General features: G+C 37.7%; 1 protein-coding gene across 1 annotated transcript in view; it reads left to right on the top strand.

Moving 5' to 3' along the window:
* The window catches only part of LOC107709713 (uncharacterized), a 15,105-nt gene extending 11,149 nt beyond the window's left edge, over nt 1-3,956 (top strand). The window contains exons 2-11 of the mRNA XM_016514306.1: nt 739-789; nt 905-961; nt 1,050-1,076; nt 1,249-1,326; nt 1,420-1,467; nt 1,747-1,881; nt 1,974-2,066; nt 2,165-2,224; nt 2,317-2,436; nt 3,310-3,956. Of these exons, the coding sequence (XP_016369792.1) occupies nt 739-789; nt 905-961; nt 1,050-1,076; nt 1,249-1,326; nt 1,420-1,467; nt 1,747-1,881; nt 1,974-2,066; nt 2,165-2,224; nt 2,317-2,436; nt 3,310-3,956 (1,316 nt within the window). The remainder of the gene's footprint in view (nt 1-738; nt 790-904; nt 962-1,049; nt 1,077-1,248; nt 1,327-1,419; nt 1,468-1,746; nt 1,882-1,973; nt 2,067-2,164; nt 2,225-2,316; nt 2,437-3,309) is intronic.
* Nucleotides 3,957-4,717: the final 761 nt, after the last annotated feature.

Below are 4,717 nucleotides of genomic sequence, written 5' to 3'. Positions count from 1 at the left end.
TGGAACAGACACGACCAAAAAAAAAAAAAAAAAAGATCATAATAACAAAAAATAATAATAATTGTAAAAATAGCCTATATTTGCAAATACGGACTGTGTCATTTCATTATCTCCATCATCTCAGAAAATTCAAAATTATCAACAGGACGCAGAATATGTCCTTCGTGAGAGAACAGATTTGCTGAACGACCTAGTCTGGTTGAGTTTGGTATTTACCGAGCAAAACCAACTCCCATCAATACTGAAAGTAAAAGCACGCAGTGAAGGTGTAGCCAGTTTTGGTGTTTGCCAGACAATGTCCGAGCCTGTGTATTCTGAGGACACGTCGAGCGCTTATTACAGTAAAAAGCTTTTTTTTGCTTCACAACTTTAATGTAGGCTAATGGATTAATAATACTTCAGTAAACATGGAATATCTCTTTGAAACAGGTAATGTACAAAGATATTTAAATTTATTAGACCGTTTTATATTTGTTATGCGTCATAACCCAACTTATTTTACGTTGATGGTGCAAAACTAAAACTATAATTTGAATATTCAGACAAATGTTTTTATATCAGTAATGGGCTTTTCCCCTCGCGTTGTTTTATTTTTTCACAGAAAGGGCGCGCGCTCCACAGCACTGTGCGCGTCCACACATTAAGCGGTTATTAATAGCCTACTACAAGATTTCCCTGTGGCACATTTATGTCTTGAATAAAAATAATGCAATATAATGTGTCACTGTGTTACAACAGATGCTGAATCGCAAGATATTGTCCCAGACCCAATGTCTGAACTTTTACCTGGTGAGTAGCCTAATAGATGCGCAGTACTTGTTTTAACGTGGTAAACAAATGTAGCACTGCATTTGGCATTTGAGTTTTCAAATGAGAGATTTACCTTTTGTTACTATTTTCACAGACAATGTCATCTTAGAATATCTCGACTCACTTGAGGAGTTTATTGAAGAAGATTTCGGTCAGTTTCACTCATTGCCCTATTTATTGCATAACAATGTCATGTAAATGTCATGAAGGCTGTAAATAATTTCCTTGTGTCTTGGCAGATCCCAAATTCTTTGATAACTTTTCAGGTAAGATTCTGTAAAATAATATAATTTGAATAGAATCAGTTCTTGAATCACATATGACATTAACATGTTTGAAGTTAAAGGGGAATCAGTGCATTTGCATGTCACACTGTTTTTTCAAAAATAAAGTGAATTAAATTTAGTAAGTCTTTCACATCTGCTTTGCTAACAACAGTTGACACAGACACAACCTGCACGCCAATACCAGAAGATGCTTCTTTCCCAGATGAAGTGCAAAGCAGAAAGCGAAAAGGTAATACTATTTTCTCTTAAATGTTCTCTAATAAAAGATCTGCATTGAATTCAGAGGTCAGATTGAAGAGGTGTGTTTTCTATCTGTCAATAGTTGATGCAACTTCAAACAAAACCCGCAGATCCAAACGCAACAAAAAAGGTAATTCAAACATCACAATGTAACATTGACAAAATTATTGTAGGTGGTTTAGTGGTGGGAACCAGAAGTACCGCGGTGGATTATTTGACTCCCAAAAAGTAGTTTTAAACAATTTTTTTTTTTTTTACTTCTGTTTGTAAGTAACTCATTTCTAAAAAAAAAAATTGTTGTTTGAACTGTCTACTTATTTAAAAAAGGAAGGAAACATATTTGTGATAACTGAGACTCTCAGTCTAATAAAACACAAGTAAAACAGAAAACCTAATGTCTGTATTGCAGCAACAGCGTGGCCTGAAAGTCCCTCAAACGGAAGGCCGCCCAACATTACCCCTGAGAGTAGCTTCCATCTGAGCTCAAACCCATTCCAGCATGTATTACGCATTCCCTTCAGCCCCCCTCTTCTGCCCCCTAGTGGTGAGTGGCTGTTTTCATACAGTATTTGCATATCAAGAAACTACTGTAGGCCTTGGCTTTGACCTCTGACTATGAGTCTTTGAATTTCTCAGGAGGTTCACCACTACAATTCATCCAGACCATCGGCCCTTATACGGCGCCTCTAATTGGCACTGTGGTTCCAACAGGACCTACATACGTGATTGGTGAGTCCACTGTAAAAGCATCATTAAACAGCTGCATGTGCCTGCATGCCTGCATGTTATTTTAATGTTGTGCACTGTATCTCTAATTTCACATTCAGTATCTGCAGTGTCGCCCCAATGTGTGAGTCCAGGCACTCAGATAATTCCTCTTTCACCTGGTAAGTTAAAAAGAAGATGGTCACATGAGTAATTATGCATTTGAGGATTAGCAATATTGTAGTGTGTGTTAACTGAAATCTTCCTCTTCCAGCCGATGGCACAGTTGCCCCGCCAGAGCTCACTGGTTCCGTACTTCCAGTTGGCTCATCTTCAGACAGTGCATGCCAGGGTTTGCCACCAGTATCTGTAGACACACTCTCCCCTACAAAAGGTGAGCTCAGGGTTTGATGACAGCAAATATGTGTCTGTGCTAGGTTTTATCAAAGTGTAGATATGTATTAAGGATACAAGGTCTACAAACTTTAGAATCTGTTCAAAAACCAATTTTTTTTATTTTCAGTGTCTCCATTGTTAAAGTATGTCATTTCTGCAGCACTAGCATCATTAGACAGAGTAGTAAAGATAATGGCAGATTTGCACAGAGCCCCTAAGGAGACATAAGTACGAGATGAGAGAAATTATATTTGGAATAAATTCTATTCATATTTCAATGCTTTTGAGTTTGCTTGCAAAACATTTGCGTTTTCTTGCAAAACTATTGTGTTCCCCCGAGAAGCTTTGCGTTCGCTCACAAAAGTACTGAAATATAGTTTTTCCTCCCACCTCATATTATTTCTATCACGAAAGTTTTGCAAGCAAATGCAACGTTTTTCAGGGGAAATGCAAAAGTTTTGCGAGCGAACAATGCAAAAGCATTGAAATATAATTTTTCCTCCCATCTCGCTCTTTTTTATTTTTTTAACCATCAGCATGTCCCTTAAAGGGCTCCGTAGATTTACACTTTTCGGGCAAATTATTCTATAAATGTATTACTTATGAAACAGAAAAAGAAATATCACCATTTAATCATTATTCCAAAGGCTTACACACATCCAAACAGGATTGTGCAAGACTTATTATTTTGCTTTGAACACATTTAGAGTAGAGGTTGTTCAAAATGGGTTTTTAAATGGCCAATATGGTCATCTAGAAAGAGAGCAGGTCAATATAATGTTGATATTCATTCAGCGTTTATGCTTGGACTGGGCAAGCGGCAGCCTGCCTCAATTCCAGTTTGTTTTTTTGTTGAACTGTAAAATTTTAGACCTCACACAATCAGACTACAGCTTGAAAGGTTTACTGTTCGATTTGTCTATGTTTCCTCGCTGCAAGGACTCAGACTCTGTGTTCAAACACATTCTGTCCTGTCCTGATGAAGTTCTAATTATCTTTGACAGCTTTGATCACATTAAAGACTTTGAGGGGCTTCTCCAGTCCCCTGCGAAATCACACACAAACACTAAATACACCATCAAACAGCTATTTTCAGGTTTGTTCCAAAAGGAAATCCTCTCGGGCTGCACGCTTCTCATCGCCACGAGGCCTAAAGACGTTTTAAATCAGGTGCTGCGAAAAATGGACAGCCTTTTGGAGCTTTGTGGCTTCTCTCCTGAGGACATTGAGTTGTATACGTCAAAATATTTCGGGGATGCTTCCCTCCAAGAAAGTGCACTAAAACAGATTAAGAATCACAGATACATATCCAGTTTATGCTCCAACCCGCTACTTTGTTGGACTACATGCTTCCTGCTCGAGCACCAAGACAGCTGCAATGATGATTTGCCTTCGACCCTCACGGACTTGTACCAAAGAGTGACCTCAAAGCATCTGCAACTAGCTAGCCTTGAAAATAGCTCACTGTGTAAAAATAGAAAACAGCTGGACATCCCACAGTTGTGCCTTAACCACTGATTTCTAGTTGTGTCCTCTTTTGGAAGGCCAAACAAAGTATTTTTGCTTTCACAACGAAACACAGAGCGTCTTCACAACATGGCGGCGGCAGCAAAAATAAAGTTACGCCTTCTTTCTTTGTGTGAACATTTGGGCGTCGTTATGCAAATCTTCCCACATCGTGACGTAGACATGTGGGGGTGTGTTAGAACGAGCCGTTTTAGGAGGGCGTGGACCAGTCTTAACTTTTATAAAGAATATCTCTTTGGGTTTGAGACTTTAGGGATCTTATCTATGCACGAACAGCTTGTAACACTCCAAAGAGAAAGGAAAACTTGAAATCGCATCATATGACCCCTTTAAAAATGGCCATATATTGGATACTGTTACAAATTTTTATATATATATATATAAAATCATATTTCACCATAAAATTCAATAGTTCACCAACATTTGTCAACAAAGACACTAAACTGCTTTAAAATGTTCACTTTCTCATTGAAATGACTTTATATGTGACTGATATTATGACTGACTTGCACTTTTTTACACTTTTGTGAATATTCTCTTCGCAGCACTAGATGTAATTTTTATACTGTATTTAACAATAAACACAAGCTCTATGAGTCTGCTTTGCTGATTGTGAGTTTCAGATGTCAGATACATCAAACATTTAGCTGCTTCTATAATTCGTAATAATTTGACTTAAACATTAGTTAATACTGCTGCATCATCTGTTCAGTTATGGTTTTCAGGGGCTGAATAAATATGTACAATAAAAT

This window comes from Sinocyclocheilus rhinocerous, unplaced genomic scaffold, assembly GCF_001515625.1.
Source record: "Sinocyclocheilus rhinocerous isolate Xijiao unplaced genomic scaffold, SAMN03320098_v1.1 scaffold28219, whole genome shotgun sequence".
NCBI lineage: Eukaryota > Metazoa > Chordata > Actinopteri > Cypriniformes > Cyprinidae > Sinocyclocheilus > Sinocyclocheilus rhinocerous.
Note: the sequence above shows the minus strand (reverse complement) of the source record. Positions and strands in the feature narration are given on the sequence as shown.